The 16174-nt window shown below is 37.0% G+C and overlaps 1 protein-coding gene across 1 annotated transcript; it reads right to left on the bottom strand.

Moving 5' to 3' along the window:
- LOC137136893 (solute carrier family 12 member 3-like) lies at window positions 1–15593 on the bottom strand. Its single transcript, XM_067522670.1, has 28 exons — window positions 15528–15593; window positions 14478–14688; window positions 14200–14353; window positions 13570–13689; window positions 13365–13440; window positions 12898–12993; window positions 12564–12703; window positions 11388–11498; window positions 11159–11270; window positions 10839–10969; window positions 10683–10767; window positions 7265–7422; window positions 6896–7003; window positions 6544–6667; window positions 6350–6451; window positions 5748–5903; window positions 5521–5620; window positions 5209–5320; window positions 4897–5031; window positions 4578–4684; window positions 4267–4349; window positions 4088–4156; window positions 3698–3802; window positions 2737–2848; window positions 2190–2276; window positions 1539–1674; window positions 1290–1357; window positions 1–965 (listed from the first exon to the last, which is right to left on the bottom strand). Exons 2-28 carry the CDS (start codon window positions 14657–14659, stop codon window positions 827–829), a joined length of 3108 nt encoding a protein of 1035 aa, XP_067378771.1. The 5' UTR covers window positions 14660–14688; window positions 15528–15593; the 3' UTR covers window positions 1–826.
- Window positions 15594–16174: the final 581 nt, after the last annotated feature.

Here is a 16174-nt window from a genome sequence, read left to right as displayed (position 1 = left end):
TCACCGGTGATAGGTGGGCCGCTGTGAGCCGAACTGGATCTGGATCTACAAAAAATTTCAGATACACTAAATATACAGTTGGTGCCCACCTGTGCCTAATAAAGCTGGTATGTTTAAGATGGCTCTCACTTACACAATTCCAAAAGGACAGAGCAGAGAAAACACAGTGAGGAAGAAAGTTTCCAAATTTTTAAACCTTAAAAAACATAAATATTTGCTGAAATATTTTTGTTACAGATTTTTATTTCCAGATTCTTCCAAAATATAGATACTCAAATCAATTCTGGAAAGATTACTTAAGGATATGCAAGAAAAGTAAGGGGATAACATTCCCTGAAGGTCATTCACCTTAACCATGACACAAAGCTTTATAATAGTACACTACACACGGCTGTAAATAAACCAAAATAAGTAAAAAGAGAAAAACATTAACAATCTGTACAGTATATGTATTCACATAAGGTCAAACTTATATTACATAAAAGGTCCCGACTCTTCCAGTTTATGTTGACATTTTAAGTTATTTAAACACATTTGCGCACATGAATAACTAAAGTTCATGTTCGAGTTTCTGAAGCACAGGGGAGTTGGTGTCTTCCAGCCTTTGAGAAGAACTGTTTTAGTTAGTGTCAGACACAAAGATTGAACATAAATGAAATATTTTCTTTATATTCTAATGTCAACAAGCTTGTTTACCCTTCCTCTGCACTTGTTGCACAGCCTTTACAGCCACTTCTTTTGCTTATTACTCATTCTACTTGAGCAGGCTTACAACTTTGTTTCCAGGAAATGTATTTAATTTCTTCATTTTTATTGATCCCAGAATTCACTCGCAGTAGTAAGTAAGGACATTCTCCTGGTTTCCTCTTATAAACAGTACGGGGCAGTGGAGGCCACAGGACAGAGCATTCAGCCAGGCCATATACAGAGCACTGGGGCAGTCACTGTGTGGTACAGGAAGAGTCCTGGAAAAAATGCAAAAAAATACCATTTAGGCCGCTAGAGCAACAAATTTATGACAATAAACACTTTGAACTTTGAAATTGCAGAGAAATGTTCATACTATGCACATCAGTGCATCCAGATTTGTTTTACAATGTGCTATAATTACAGTGTTTACAACAAATCTACCCAGAGGCTACTGTAGTGCTACTATCTAAAAAAATTAAAGCCCCACAATATAGTAAACTCTGCATTAAATGCTAAACCCTTATTTTGTGCTAGGTAGATAAGGGAAGCTGTAAATATTTCATTTAGGTCTCGAACTAGAGGAATAATATGAAACTCACACAAGCAGGATGGCAGCATTTTGTGAATTCTTCCTGATGATTTCATTCAACCTCACTTTTCTCTCAGACTGTGAATGAAGAAAGAATGAAGTAAGGGACACACTGAAGCTACAAAGAGAGGGGACATATAATGTCGCCTACTGTCCCCATTCATTTAGGTAATAGATCTAATAAACAGAGGTATTTGAAAAAGAGGGTTACATTAATAGGTACAGAATGTCGTTTTACATGTATGATGTATACACACACCTTGGGTTTGAAAACCTCAAACTCTTTGTCAGATATTTTCCATTGAGCATTATGTCTCAAATCTTGAACGGAGGCGCTTTCCTTCTGTTCATCATACAGCCTGAACGGGGCAACACTGTCCAAAAACCTGTTCAGGCTGAAAAACAACAAGAACAACGGGACAAAAGCCAGTGAGCTGTGTAGGACAGAGAGATAAATCAAATGTGAAAAGCCCATAGGGATCTGGTTTTGGCCTGATAGGGTTACACAAGCAAATGGTGAGCTTACAGCAACTACTGTGTTTAAAACATGGTAATATCACTAAATGGATCAAAAATTTGTCAGATAATAAAAGATCCTAAAAACAAGGTAATTTAGTCATCTGTGAATATGTGATTGTAACTAAATTTTTTCATATGCTGTGATGACATGACGGCCAGTGAAAATGCTGTGAGGTTTGTTCTTTACAATTACCACTGCAACAATTCCAATACTGTGCATTTTGGCTTTAACGTGTTATAATTGCTTTTTTAGATTTAGCAAACATTTAAAACATATTATCATCCAAAGGAGTGAAACTGGCAACTCTGTGATGGTACATATGTCCAGTTTTCACTGAATGGACAGTTTGATGTAACTTTGAATGTCAGTGTAAGGCTTGTGTTGACATACTTCCTGGAGTGTGGACGCTTCTCAGTGTCAGTCATGACTATAACTTCATGGAAGTCCAGACGAAACCTCTTCAGCAGCTCCAGCATTCTGAAACAAAGTTTCCACAAATCTTGTTACAGCATGTAATCTTACAGGATAGAATAGAAGTTGACACAAAATACAGCTTACATGATTAAATGCAGGGGGATTTAAAATAAACATAACTCCTTATAACATAAGCGATTGTATAAATGCAGATCATGACATGTCAAAATTTAATTGTGGTCCATATAAGCAACATTCCAAGTTTTAAGTTAGTCAAAATATGCATGTAGACGTTTGTGTAGTAAAAGTGGAACTTTACTCCTACAATTATTTTCTTGATTTTCCAGATTTACATGATTGTATTTGGATATTTATTTTCTAAAAACATCCTATTCTGTGAATTAAAACACAGTAACTACACAGACATGACGGAAACCGTTTTTGTTATATTGTTAAGTGTTTGGTGCAGACCTCACTGGTGTATTTATCCCAGAAGCCACACAGGAGACAAAAAAAAACCTACTCTTTGCGGCGTTCATCCATGTTTTGATCATCTCCCACGATGAAGACCCTGACCTTACACTTGCTCCAGCGCTTCCTCCTGGTGAGCAGGTATGGTACCAGCAGTGTCAGACCTTAAAAGAGGAGAAGAAAAAGATGGTCATCAGCTAAGAAAGAGAATCCAACTCAAATTATTAATTTAATCAGCCGCATATGGTTCTCCTCGTTGTCCCGTCCTTCCCCCTGTGCCGGCTTCTCATCTGTGCCGTGACTCTACTACAGAGAGACCTTCAGTCTTCTGTCCTCCCGTAAGAACCCTCACTCTCTTATCCAACCCAAGTTTCGAGTTCTTTTTCTCTCAATCTCTCACACACAGAGATCTCCACACCACTTCACATATTTCCCCGGCCTCCTCTACAGTGCATCCCTCAACATCCTGCTATCGTCCCCTGTTCCATCTACCATCATATACAATTATCTGTTTTTGCCTTCCTACTCCTTCGCCATCCTACATTTCTCTGGGTCACAATACAGGTGAGCCTGCAGAGTAATTACTTTTGTGGGGAATGAGGGGCTACAGGAGATAATTCAACTCGCTTTTAATAATCTCATGGGGGCGGCTGGGCAACACTGAACTGCTAAAAGCCCATTCCCATCCCCAGCTGTGCAGTGCCGGTCTAAGCCCGGTAGAAATTGGGGAGGGTTGTGTCAGGAAAAGCATCCAGTGTAAAAACTGTGCCAAATCAACATGCGGACAATGATCGGCTGTGGTGACCCTGAACTCATGCGATAAGCATAAAAGGACAAAAAAATAAAATAATGAAATAATCTCATGAAGACATTGCATCTGATTATTACTGAACAACTATACGCAATTCACTTAATGCATTACATGCTTTTAATATACATTATCCACATCATGCTTTACATGTATTCATTGCATTATCCTTGTTGTGTTACATCTAACTTCTCTCTGGACTCACCTCCATCATCGGCTACCCAGTAGACATCAATGTTCTTCTTCCCTTGGTCATTCTGAAACACTGTCTTGATCTGATCGCTCAGGCCTTTATCAGAAATGCCTTCACCTGTTTTAGCAAGAGGAGGAAGAATGAGGTGATGGGTCATTCTATAATTACTTATCCCCTTATATTCTTATAAATAAATTATATATATAATTATAATTGTAAAATTATAAATGTTGGAATACCATTTTAGTTCACAATGACTTAAAAATCCCAAACCCTACATTATATTTGGCATCTGCTTGTTCCATTTCTTCATTTATTGTTCAAATGGTCCCTCACAGAATTGCTGTACAATTTCAGAGTAGAGTAATCTAATGCGTATATTTGCATACAGAGAGCACTCACCGGATTCTTTCTCAGTATCTGGTTGGTCATCAATTGCAATAGCTTCATCTGACTCAAAGCCCTGGTTTACTAAAAGACAGACAATTTGTCCTCAGCTATTGCTTTAATTATACAAACACAGGATGTCATGTTGAAGGAATTTACGTATAGGGAATTCAAATAAGTGTATAATTTCACACCTTCACAATCAAACTGGTCAAAGGCATCCAGCCCATCCATCATCCTCAAGATACATATACTGTAGTTGGAATCAAAAGTATCACTAAAACATAAGAAGCAAGAGACAAAGATTAATATTGCGGATTGATACTGCCACAAATTACTTTATATTTTTGCAGTTTTGCCCTACAAACATAATCTACATCAACTGTTGCTATGGTGAGCACCAGTATTAACTTAAAATTAAGAAACATGACTTTCCTACTTCAAGGCATTGCAAGAATTTCCTGTTTTACTTTTTTTACTGAAACATTAATATTTAATAACTTACTATATGGTTTGGACATAATCTTCAAGGCTTTCTACAGAACTGTCCCTCCAGTTTGATTTAAAGCCAAGGACAAGGGTGTTGGGCTTCAATTTGCCAAGACCAGAAGCCTTGATTACAATAAAAAATGAAAATAAAAAGCATATTAGTTAAAGCAAATTAATAAAGTTAATCAAATAAATGAGCTTTTATTGTAAGTAGATGTAAAATAAGCAAACCCAGATTCTATCATCTGATGTCAGATAAAGCTACATTTTATACAATTAAAGCTGTAATTATTAAAAGATAAAACACACATCATGTTAACTAATGGATACTGTACCTGCAGCAAATTTTGAGTTCCAACTCTGAGGCTCTCTGCCACGAAGGGAGTATAAAATGATCGCACCTTTCTCTTGTTCAGCCATTTTACCAACCAGTCTGTGGTAATATGTGGCTGAATCTGCCTTTCCTGCTCCTACAACAGTCAGGAATTCAAAAATATCTTTACACAACATGGCAAGACAATGAAAGAGAAATGCAAGTCAATTGTGTTCATCATAGATGGTGAAAGCTGAAAAACTACAGTAAGGATCAGGAGGAGATCACACATTTTCTCTTGTATTTTCTTTGGCGCAGAATTGTTGAAACAAACCATGATTATGTCTCCACAGATCATGAGGCTTGTTCGTTTGGTAAAACAGCCAACAAAGTCAACCAGTGCAGGTCTCTGGTTTGGTGGCCCAGTCAGGACAATACACTGAGGTCTGAAAAGACAAACCAGAAAAGACACAGGGTCTAAGGGCAACAATCAACTCTGAAAAATAAATTGTCAATACAGTTTTAGTTCTAGTATGACATTAAATTAAGTAACAAATACTTAACATATTAGATTGAAAGTCAACCCTTTCCGTGTCATGTAAGTGCATGTAACGGTACTATGTAAGTAAGAATTTTGGTCTCTCACCTATAATTTTTGACATGATCCTCCACACCAGAGAGAGAGACAGAGTACGACAAAGCCATGTTGTAGGTACCTGCCTGCACTGAGGATCCCCAGTTTACCTCTGTAGAATTAAAAATAAAACAATTGCTGTGAGTGATGCAGGTATCAGAGAACTGAAGCGTAAATGTGGCAACGTGTGGAAAATTATGCAGGTCAGATTTACATAGACCCCAGTCTAGTCAACTCACGTGGCTTTTTGTAGCTGACATATAGAAATAGCAAGATGACGACAATGAAGGTGACAAGAGCTGCCCACCAGGTCAGTAGGAACATCAGTACTAGAGAGGCCAGTGCTCCATACATACACACCCAGTTATTGTAGTATTTGAAAGAAGGCCTCCAACCTAAAACGGTGAAATGAGAAACACAGCCATTTCAAGCGGGATAACACAAAAGCTATAATCTCACACAGTCACACCCCTGTCTCTTTACGTTCGCTATGTCTTGAGAAAATCTAAATAGATTTATCAGCCTCGAAAGCCATTTCTAAAGTTATTATTTGTAAAGCAATAAGGGATGACAATACAATAACAGTGCAAATTTAACATAGATTACATATATAAACAATATATAGACATTTCTGTAATATTAAACAATTCATCATTAATAACAGGACACATAATAAAACAAGAAACATTAGTCATTCTGGAAAAAAGTGACAATTGACAAATATGTTTGGGCAAATAGAGAAATTATTAGTTTATTGCGCAACATTAAAGTCAATTTATTAACCCACTTTCTTCTAATTTACTCTGGAGAACTTTTGTGTGTGTGTGGGTAGCTTACTCACCGGGGGACTTTGTGATTGAAGCATGAAAGCAGGTGAAATTTATGAGGACGTAAGAGCACAGGAAGAAGTTTGAGATCAAGGCTGCAATGATGTCCAGCTCAGCTGTGATGACAAAGAGGGGATATTTAAAAACATACAAATGTTTAAATCATTAATTTTAGTAACAGAACAACAACAGTATTAGGTCAACTCACCAATACAAATAAAAATGATACAAATAATATAGGTGAGAAGGTAGGCCCGGAGTGGTTCATCACTTCTTCCATAACCCTTTTCAAAGAATCCAATGTATGGGTATATGTTGTCTCTGCACAGACACTGGCAGGTAAGAAAGAAAATAAAAGCTTAAAAACAAAACATTGCAGCCCACAAAAGTTAATTATATTTATTATTATTTCAGTTCACTTAATTATACATTTATATGCTGCTTTTCATTAAGATTTAAGATTCAAACTAAGCTATTGATCCCATGGGGAAATTGTGTTGCCTTGTTACAGCTGCAGAGATGTGTAATTTTAACTCTGGGTTGTAAATGTGGCATCTTACCTGGAGGATTTTAGGGGCAGACACTAGGTAGCTTAGAGCAGATGACAAGCTGGCTGCAAATACACCAAGAGTGATCAGGTAGAAGTTGGCCGAAATTTGTCCCAGTACCTGTTTGGAAATGGTCATTATTAACAATATGAGAAACTGCAATAAACATATTTTTATATTCAACATAACAATTGCAAACACACATTCATTAGCACTAAAAATAAGCATTTATATTTAAGGTAAACTGGCTAATTTTACTAATCCAGTGTAGGAATTAGTTTAATAATGATTGAGGATAATAGAAAATATGACTGCTTTCAGATTTCAGATATTTCTGCAATAAAAAGCACTGGGCCATAATGCAGCAAGACTAGATGTTACCTGTAAATTGTTGGACAGACCATACTGACAAGATTGGGTCTGGATGCAGTCTGTGAAGTTCCACCCAAAGTGACATGCCAGACCCACACAGGGCCCTGTGGAGTTTGCCGGTATCTGGTCAGTTATATTCCCAGAAGCGTCCCGTAGAACACACGCCCCTGGAGAAAATTATATTTCAGAATGCATTCTTTTTGAGCACACCTGCCTGTCATCTGGTGCTTCCTAATGTAGCTAGGTTGGATTTTCTTTTTTGTTTGTGCTAATTCTGATCCACAGAATTTTGTATAGATTGTATTAAGATTGGTTCACACTAACTGGGGCTACTTTTGAATCAGGTCTTTCTTTTGTGAGATTTTGTTTAAGCATAATGAGTTTGGGTACATTTCCCATGCCATCATCTGTTTCTATGTACAAAAAGTAAATATATGCTAATTGTGATTGTCCGAAAAGTAACTACAGTGCCTGGAAAAAGAAAATTAAATCTTCACATTTTGTCATGTTATAACCACAAATGTAAATAAATCTTATTGGGATTTTATGTGATAGTGGTACATAATTGTGAAGTGAAAGGAAAATCTTAAATGGTTTCCAAAATTTATACAAATAAAAATCTGAAAAATGTGGCGTATACTTATATTCAGTCCCCCTGAGTCAATACTTTGTAAAACCACCTTTTGCTGCAATTACAGCTGCAAGTCTGTAATTGCAATATAGTTCCATCCATCTTCCCATCAACTCTGACCAACTTCCTGTCCCTGCTGAAGAAAAGGATCCCCTCAGCATCATGATGCTACCACCATCTTTAAGGGTGGGGGTGGTGTGCTCAGGGTTATGTGCAGTCTTAGGTTTCAGCCACACATAACATTTTGCATTTAAGCTAAAATGTTCCATTTTGGTCTCAACTGAACAGAGCGCCTTCTTCCACATGTTTGCTGTGTCCCCCTCAAGGCTTGTGGGGACTTCCTATTGCTTTGTTTCGACAGTGACTTTGTTCTTGCCAATCTTCCTTTAAAGCCAGATTTGTGGAGTACACGACTAATAGTTGTCCTGTGGACAGATTCTCCCACCTGAGCTGTGGATCTCTGCAGATCCTCTAGAGTTGGGCCTCTTAGATGCTTCTCTGATTAATACTCTCAAGGTTAAAGGTTCTTTTTTGTCATTTCAATCCTCGTTTCAAAACAGTCGTATAGAGAGTAGAATGGAACAACGTTGTGTAAGACATACAACAAAGACAAATGACAGTGTAGCACCGACTAATAGTTTGCAGTAATATTAGGTAATTTAGTAGTACTAATTTTACAAATAAATACAGTCTTGTTGAAGTGAATGTGCAAAAATTGTTTGTTTGCATATTTAGATATGCAAACATAAGCAGCTTCAGAGGTAGTGCAAATAGTCCCTCAGTTGAATGGAGTGTGAAGTTAGTAATAGCGTGTGTGTATGTGTGTGTGTGTGTGTGTGTGTGTGTCAACTCAGTCCCTGACTGTTAAGGAATCTGATGGCCTGAGGAAAAAAGCTGTTGCACATTCTGGATGTCTGTCCTGATGCTTCTAAATGATTTTCCAGAAGGCAGGAGGGTGAACAGTGTGTGTGAGGGGTGTGTGTGATCATCCACAATGCTGGTGACTTTGCAGATGCAGTGCATGGTGTATATGTCTGTGATGGAGGGCAGGGGGGCTCCAGTAATCTTTTCAGCTTTTCTCACGATGCGCTGTAGGGTCTTGTGATCTAACGTGGTGCAGTTCCCAAACCAGGCAGTGATGCAACTGCTCAAGACACTCTATGGTCCCCCTGTAGAATGTGGTGAGGATGGGTGGCAGGAGATGAGCTTTCCTCAGCCTCCTCAAAAAGTAGAGGAGCTGTTTGGTCTTTCTTGACGATGGAGTGGGTGTTCAGGGACCAGCTCAGAGTCTTCTCTAGGTGGACACAGAGGAATTTGGTCTTCTTAAAGATCTCAAGTGAGGAGCCATTGATGTTCAGCGGGGTGTGATCCTGCTGTGCTCTCCTGAAATGGACAACCATTTCCTTGGTTTTGTCAACATTCAGAGAGAGGTTGTTCTTACTGCACCAGTCCGTTAGTTCATATCATCTCTGTATGCTGTCTCATCATTCTTGCTGATCAGTCCCACCACGGTCATGTCATCAGCGAACTTAACACAGTTGTGTAGCAACCTCCATGCCCTGCCTGTCAGTTTAGGGGGACAGCTTTCCTGTCTTGGTACGTTTGCAGTTGTGTCATACTCCATTTTCAGATGATAGGTTGTACAGTGCTCCGTGAGATTTTCAAAGCTTGGGATATTTATTTATAACCTAACCCTGCCTTAAACTACTCCACAATTTTATCCCTGACCTGTCTGGTGTGTTCCTTGAACTTAAAGATGCTATTTTCACCAATGTTCTTTAACAAACGTCTGAGTGCTTCACAGAACAGCTGTATTTATGCTGAGATTAAATTACACACAGATGGACTCTTTTTACTAATTGTGTGACTTCTGAAGGCCATTGGTTTCACTGGATTTTAGTTAGTGGTATCAGATTAAAGGAGGCTGAATACAAATGCATGCCACAGTTTTGAGATATTGATTTGTGAAAAGTTTTGAAAACCATTAATCATTATCCTTTCACTTCACAATGATGTACCGCTTTGTGTTGGTCTATCACATAAAATCCCCATTAAATACATTTATGCTTGTGGTTGAAACAAGACAAAATGTAGAAAAGTTCAATGGGTAATAATAATTTTTCAAGGCACTTTAAGTCCAAATGTACTGACATTCAGTGACTGTGACCTCTGATATAACTATTGATATAAATATTTGAGCCAAAATGTGAAAAAAATCCTTTGAGGCGTTACTATTATATTGCAATCACAAGAATGAAACGGACAGTGTGGATTGATGAATCTTGACTTTTGACTAATTTAATCAGTTCATCCAGTCAAGCTGTTTGCCTAATGCAATGAAATTCCATCACAGAATTCCTATGATTTGTGTTTAAAAAAATGGGATGACCATGAGGTCAGCAACTCTAACCTTTGACCTCCGAAGCCCAAACAGTTCTTCCTGAGTTCAAATTAATGCATGTGCTTAAATCTGACAAAGGTGCCGGAAGTCATTCCTGTTATATTTAATGAACAAGAATCCGAAGGACATGACATGAGCTCACCAACTGAGCAGGCAAGGAGTAAGACAAAATTGGCTAGGTTCATACTGAAGAAACTTATTACAATAGGGTTCATGTAAGAGTGGCAGAAAATGGCAGAGCTAATAAAGGTGAGTGAGGTCAGTTGTGTGTGTTTTTGTGTGTGTGCAACAGAGGACAGAAAGGAGCAGTGACTATTTGGCAATGTCGTTGGCATCAAGAACTTAATTAATCAGCTAAATAAGCTAAAGAAAAACATATTTAGTACAGAGCTTACCAACAGTTATAGGAAGAGCGAAATAGCTGAGTGTAGTCCAGAAAACAGCCAGGAGGGTGCCTTTAGGTATACCAACATTAGGGTCCTGCAGAAATGAAAAATATATTCAAGTTATATAGTTCTTGTTAGCTGTATCACTCTACTTTGTGGTCATACCTTGAGGTCTCCGCTGATGTTCACTCCAGTCAGAATACCATTGGTGGCAGGGAAGAAAATGGCAAACATTTGGAAAAAGTTGCCACTTGGTCCTCTCCAGTCTGGTACCAGATTCGCTACGAAGATCTCACCTGATACGGTCAACAAATGAGTCTCAGATAAACTTAAAGTAAAATTCTCGGATTTGTTAAGAGTGACGATAACATAACCTTTAGATTCTAAATGAAAAAAAAACAAAAAACAGATTTGCTGAAGATTTAACATATTCTTTGCTTATAAATGAATTTGTATTAAAATCGGTTTGTTCTGCCTAAACTCACCATTGTATCCAAAGATGCCCTGAGCTTGTTTTACCAGGGTCTTAGGGATGATTGTTCCCACCGTATAGCCAATAAACGAGATCATAAGAGCTACAAAGAACAACATCTGAGTCTAAAAAAAACAACATAAATGGAAAAAATAAAGATAAAAACATATGATCGAGAGTAAGACAGAAGAAAATTTGGAGTCAATTCAAACAACAAGTGAAATGTCTCATGATGTGCTCACCTTGGATTCCCACTCCATTCCAGCCAATGATATCAGCAGAAGAAGAGTCATTGTGATCACCCCCACAATGCGAACGATATTATCTGGATTGGCCATTGTTGTACCATTGCTCTACATGAAAGCAATAGTTTGGGATTTTTAAAGCTCAAATTCCAGTTATAAAATTTGGATTTATATGCAGGAACGCAACTACACTGTAAAAAGCGGCAGGTCACACATGCACAAAAACAATCCTTGTTCCTTGCATTTTAAAGTTCAACTGAGACTCAGCTGTTAGTATGACTTTTTATCATAGTCCTCTTCGCATTCTGAGCTTTAGTTTTCTGAACAGGTCCACCACATACATGTGATTGTTTCTGCAAATTGTGTCTTGTGTCCATATTGATTGCTATTCAACCACCTGTCAGGGGGGATCTGTAGTTCCACCCACTTGTTTCTATCTAAACAATAAATCCAAACACTAACCACCTTGGAGAAACACCGTAGTGGGTCAAATATGCACAAATACAATCCAAACACAGTTGAAGCAAGTTTTATCTACCACAACCTCAAACTGCAAGTACTCTAACTCTGTAGGATATAATTTTGATTACAAATAAAAAAACATGTACTTGTACTAATTACATGTATACTATATCTTTGAAAGATGCTGATTTTGTTAGGAGGAGTGTGCCTGTTGATATTTTATGAGCCTTTGTGCATTTTGCATAGAACAAGGGTTGTTTCCAAGTTGTTTACAAGGCTCCAGTTTCCAAGAATATTTCTATTTTCTAATACCTATTGTCATGTAACACCAGCTTAAAAAATTCTTCCCTATTCCTTTAATCAACCAAGCCAGTTCAAACGTATACAGTAAAAGAAACAGCAAGAAATGCACGTAAAGTATATATTCAAAGTTATAGGTAAACATTAAAGGTTAAAGTCATCCTAGAACCTATTCTTAAAATATCAATTATTTGAGTTCATAATCACTCTGATCGACTGTATGCATTTACATTTTTTTCTTGTTTACTTTGTCAAAGTTCCTCGGAATGTCAATATTCAATGACAGATTCTAGACAGTTTAGAAAGCCTATATGCCCAAAAGCTTCAAAACATGTTTTTACATTCAAAACAGGATGCACATTTGCTTATTTATGTGTCTTGGGTAACACTATAGTGAATAATAATACGTACCACCATTAAATCCCTGACAACCTCTGCAAAGCCAACTGCATTGAGAGCAGACGATAGAGCATTGGCAATAGCGAAGATCAACCCGATTGCTCCACCAATTTCAGGGCCCAGAGACCGGGATACCATAAAATATGGCCCACCTAAAAAAAAAACATAAATAAGTATGGTATCATGGTATAGATTGTAAAAATACTACAGATGCACAAATCAAAACAAAATTTGTTAAAAACATTGTACAAACTACTTAAACATGTATGTTCTTTGTTCTAAAGCTGTTGAAACAAAAATGTTTAATGACTGATGTTCAGACGAACAGACACAGGAAGTGACTGACCTGATACTGTTTTTCCATTGGTGGCAATAGCAGAAATCGCAAGGACAGTTGTTATGGTCACTGTTACAGACAGTATTACCATAAGACAGGTCAACACTGAGATAAGAACAAAGAAGGTATTAATCACTATTATCATATGTACCAACATACGTTTTAGATTTTCTGACTATACATTCATTCATGTACAAAAGTTAATACACCCTCCTTTAATTCTATATATTTTTTTATATAACAACATAATAAAAGTCCAGCTGTAGCAAGACTTAGTATTAGGCAAATACAACCTCAAACGAACAATAACTGTACTGTACCTGTGTCTGTGTGGCATTCAGGCACTACCTATCTAATTTAATATTCTAAATCTACGGTGTGATAAATAAAGTGCAGAACCAAGATGTGGAAGAGGGTTAGCTGATCCAAAGTAATAACTTCACTCTTTATTGAAGTTTATTGAAGTGACAACTCACAGATGCCTGCCTGAGCAGTTATCCACGACAGGCGGAGAAACATGATCACTCCCCAGATGTTTAGCATGCAACGGATCTGTAACAAAAATTAAATTTAAAAAAATCATTCCTATCTATTGATTACACATAGAGCACACGAGGTGTAAACAGTTTAAATAAGCATTAGAACACTATGTTTTGCCCTCAGTATCTTTGTGACACTTACCTGGACTCCAACCACCCAGCCCAGTTTAACAGGAGGTTTCATATTTAGACCTTCTGTCTCTTCAATTCCACCTTCAGTACTAATTCCTGGGTCCGTGGTGCCATTTGGTGCCTCTGTTTCCTGAGAAAAATATAAATAAAATAAAGATGATTAATAAGCTTTTATAAAGGCATATTATTCATATGTCCATATTTTTAAGCCATTTCTATTTTTTTATTTGTACTAAAAATGTTATCATGCTTTAAAGTTCATAAAAGTCATGAATTTACTCATATTCTGCTGCTTGTCTTTTAACCAAGTCTTTAACATTATTTATAGCTCTTGTTGACTTTACAGAATAAAATAATAATAGCAATAATCATACATGACCATAAACATATAATATTTACATAGATTAGCAACTGATATATAAATTAACTGTGATTACACATCTGTCATAATTACCCTCCAAAGTGTTGTTACCCAACTAATAACCTGTTAAAGCAGTAAGAATTTATTTAATTGAATTTTTTACAGTGAAATGTCATAACTTCTTGCCCACAAATATATATCTTGTATTTTCTCCAAAGTGCGAAGATATAATACATACAATTTCCATACAGATTTGTAACGTACAGATGAGTTACTTACATTAAAGGCTCTGCGGAGAGCTGCCAAAGAAGGTCGGATTTTTCCCTGCTTGTGCGGCAGTGTATTAGAATAATGCTCCAGCTTTGGGACCTTGTCTAGTGTCCTGTAGATGGAGGATTTATCCAACTCCATCTTTGAGCCCGGCTGCCCCACACTGTTAGCAGAACAAAGCAGTTATTAAGTGTTATTTTAATTAAACAGAAGACCAATCATCTAATTCTACAAATACAATCTGATTTGGAAAATAAAAATGCACATCAAAGACAAACAAAACAAACCTTGAGCTCATGCCTGACACAATACTCATTCGATGAATTTGGTGGTTGCCATCTTGAGGTTGGCTGCTGCCATCAAACCGGTGTGAAGAGTACATGGGTGGTCCTTCGTCGCTGGCGGCAGGCTGGACATGAGGGAGATTTCCTGGGTTTGACCCCTTGCGTTTGGATGTTAACTGCCCCATCGGGACGTCTTACTGATTCCACTGTAGCACTGTAAAAATGAGGAGAGAGAAGAGTAGGTTCCTAAGTGTTAGTATAATCTTAGTTTGTTGGGAATAGTTTTTTCTCTTTTTCAGACAAATTACGAGAAAGCTTATTAAGACAGACTTTTACCAGTCTTGGGAGATTATTTGTGAAAAAAACAGCATTGACATATCACCCTAAAACATTATTAAGGAAAACCTGTTGAAGCATGATCGTCTGTTCAAACATGCTACACCTTAATATCACCATTCATTAAAAGTTGTGTTTTTGCTCCACTAGTTTTTCAAAAAATACTGCGCAAACTACACAGCATTTAGCAGCTAAATACTCATTGAACTTCACCCGCTATCTCACACTTTGAATCAAACCAAATCAGTGACTTCAAATGAGTTCAAAGAGGCTACAATGCTTCTGAAAGCTGTGGCAAACCTAAGACTCAGGTGTAAATTTGGTTTGTCACTCATTCGTATTAAACAACCATTTACATAATTCAATTAATTCTCTCTAATTGATTTTGTCATTTAGTTTGATTGACAAATGGCTATTCTCTATAAAAGAATAGCAGAATTAGAAATCTCTTATAAATGTATCATTGTGTGATAGACCAACATGCATAACTGCTGCAAAAGTATTTGATCTAATACTCATATGAGAATTCCTTAGATAAGGCACAACTAATGTACCGTATTAATACATTTGGCAAATACTGATTACAGTTTAAAAAATGTCAAATTGCTTTCCAGTAGCATATAGATTTTAAATGTGACCAAAGCTTGTAAGGATTTTGCCATACAAAAACATTTAATCATTAAAACATTTAACATTCAAAACCAAACAATTACTCACAGGACCCTTTTGAGCTGTTCACCAAATATGTTCATTCATTTAACATTGGAACAATTTATACCTTGGATGGATGGATGAGTTATATCCACTCCCATCTTCCACATCATCATCCCTCCCCCTTCACAGATACAAACACATGTGCATAGGTGCATATACAGTACTAACACATACACAAACACACACACAAACAAAACCACCTACACTTACCTGACACTAAGAAAAAAAATACCTTGATAAAAGATAACTTTACTGCTGGTTGAAGCTGGAAACTGTGTTTTAAAATAAAGCAGATCAGTCAGCTTTAACACTCATTCCCATTATCCTTTCGCTTTCAAAATTGAATCTAAGTGATAATGCATAACATTTTAACCCATATTTACAGTGTCTGTTGACAATATTTTCCCTCCTATACCCTGTTAATCTCCTATATTTTCTGTTTTGTATATCTAGTTTATAGTAGCTGTAAATACGGCTTTGTTACACAACACATTGCTGGTCATTGGAACTGCAGCATTAGTATATTTCGATAAAACTCACTTGTATTTAAATTTAAAAAAAGACCCCATAGCTGAACAGATGTACAACATCCAATGGACAGCATATGCTGTCTTGTCTCTCATAAAATAATTTTTTAACAAAATTGTTCC

The sequence above is a fragment of the Channa argus genome, chromosome 12 (genome assembly GCF_033026475.1).
Source record: "Channa argus isolate prfri chromosome 12, Channa argus male v1.0, whole genome shotgun sequence".
Classification (NCBI taxonomy): Eukaryota; Metazoa; Chordata; class Actinopteri; order Anabantiformes; family Channidae; genus Channa; species Channa argus.
This window is presented reverse-complemented; position numbering and strand designations above follow the sequence as displayed.